Below are 2341 nucleotides of genomic sequence, written 5' to 3' on the forward strand. Positions count from 1 at the left end.
ATACAAAATAAGTCAGGTGGGATTCAGTGCAAGAACTTTTAAAGGGACAGATTCGCCATTTTGGGGGTTGGTATGGGTCATGAATATCTGTAAATAATCTTCAGAAGTAATACAAATGTACGAAAATCGCATGATTCCTTTAAATATACCTAATATATTTAATTAGGAATTTCACTTTCTATTTCTATAAATGTCTTCCCTATATATGGCAGAGTATCAAGAAAACACGAGTCGAATCTGTCAGTTTGTGACATATGAAAACAATAGTGTCTTCGCAAGAATAGATAAACTAAATCCAAATACATGAGTTCAATCTTGAAAGGAACTTGAAGGTCCATTTACTAATGTGTATATTTTAATCATTTAAACAATAAACTCTATAAAAGCTCTTAAAGGTATAATATAAATATATAAAATATTTAATCGTCCGAAACAGGCCTTTTCTATGCTTTCAGTTTATGAGTGTGAAATGACTAGGTTTTCAATATTTTGTCTTTAACAATAATAAAGGTGAAGAATGGGATAAACTTTGTTAAAATTCACTGTTCCATGATAAATACATATAAACTATCTATCTTATAGTTTAAAACATCTCCTTTAACTCAGTCTTTTTTATAGAGTAGAGCTACAGTTTGAACTGTCGAAATAATCGAGAAGAATGTTGAGCTCCAAGAAATGTAAATATTGAATTTTCTGTTGACTAATGAAGATAAACCGGGCTCTCATTTCAGCCGGGGTTGTACCTGATGTACATTTGGTTATATCGTAATGTGGCTGATCGGTACCAATATCACGATAACACTCAATAGAATCAACGAGACCAGCTTCATCACAGTTTCCAGTCATCCCAAAACTCAAACGAAACTCTTTCATCCGATCAGAATAATCTACAAAAGAAGAATAATAGTATAACATATATTGTTTATATAATATTTTAAAAAACGAAAACAAAATCGAAAAACCGATTTATTAACTGGAAAAATTAATAGTAGCTGGAAAATACGAATAAGTACTGCAGAAATATGAAAGTCGAGTTGTCGAGTATATAAGTTCAGAGTTGCCAAGTAGAATATAAGAGTTATCAGTTACCAGTTGGAAGTTTGAGTATCTAATACAGATTTTTGTGATCCCATATGAAGATACGCCAGGACGTTTCTATACGTAAATTCATGGGACTCAAGAACCAATAAAATATCAACGAGTTGTCGTTCGTGGGTTGGAGAAAATCACCATGCATGAAACCTAACGAGCGAATTTCGTGCAGTTCCAATAGTCCAATTTCCATAATATTCAAGACCAAAATAAACCCCCGAAAATGGGAACCATGGCTTTAAGAAATTTAGAAAATGTGAAATATTAATCTATGCTTACATTTGCTATTGACAATTTGAATCAAGCGCATAGAATGTATCTTGACTAAGTCCACGCACCACCATATAGGAGTCCCTCGACTTGTGCACGAAAACGTATCGGGGTCTCCATCTATAGCTCTATGTGAACCATATATCTCGTCATTTTGTTGATAAGTTTCACTCTGGGCTGTTGGTTTGTCTTTCTCGATTTCATCTGATACATTAAAAATAAAAATGGCATATTCGTAGTAAAATTATTTTACCTCCTCTTTTTTCAATAATTATCTAGATTTATGGTTTTAGCGTTTATACAGAGATTTTGTTATATAATTATTATACCAGGTGAGTCCTATATGATTAAATATCCTCATTGACCCAGTTTGAGAGAAATTGAAGTTTTGTGTACAAAAGATAACAGCTGAGATCTATATTATTACCCAACAAACATTCATATGACCCAAACCCATAATCTAGATGAATCTATTAAAATACTTACCAAATACTGGAACATAAGTCACAATTCCACTTGATATCACATAGTCGTTTTCCAGTAGTACAAGGCTATACAGATAACATTTATGATCCTGTGCGCTGTACGCAAAAGATAGGCAAGGTGTTTCCACGTCTTCGAGACATTTCATTGTGCAAAACAATGAATCTATTACATTCATATAAACCATAAAATAGTCGTTATACAGCTTATCTCTCGAATATATGGAGAACAAAATGGTTCTTTCACTGAATACCTCAAACGATAAACACAGTAGGTATATGATATATAATTGTTGCTTCATCTGTTTATGCTGGTATATTACATAAACTGGTTCAGCATGACCACGAAAATAATCCAAGTTGATTATAAAGAAATCTAGGAAATTCTACCGAACATATTAAAAATATTCTAATAATATTCTGCTGAGTTGGTTTTGAAAATTCCATAAACTATAATCTTGAGACAAAAGTTACACATGGAAATTCTTTTATATAAG

At 32.1% G+C, this 2341-nt stretch overlaps 1 protein-coding gene across 1 annotated transcript; it reads right to left on the reverse strand.

Moving 5' to 3' along the window:
- Nucleotides 1-612: 612 nt before the first annotated feature.
- LOTGIDRAFT_176854 (hypothetical protein) lies at nt 613-1993 on the reverse strand (the record flags this gene model as incomplete). The annotated part of the gene is made up of 3 exons (XM_009061670.1): nt 613-887; nt 1372-1566; nt 1849-1993. 3 exons carry the CDS (start codon nt 1991-1993, stop codon nt 613-615), a joined length of 615 nt encoding a protein of 204 aa, XP_009059918.1.
- Between the last annotated feature and the right edge of the window lie 348 nt (nt 1994-2341).

Source organism: Lottia gigantea (assembly GCF_000327385.1).
Source record: "Lottia gigantea unplaced genomic scaffold LOTGIsca_4951, whole genome shotgun sequence".
Taxonomy (NCBI): domain Eukaryota; kingdom Metazoa; phylum Mollusca; class Gastropoda; family Lottiidae; genus Lottia; species Lottia gigantea.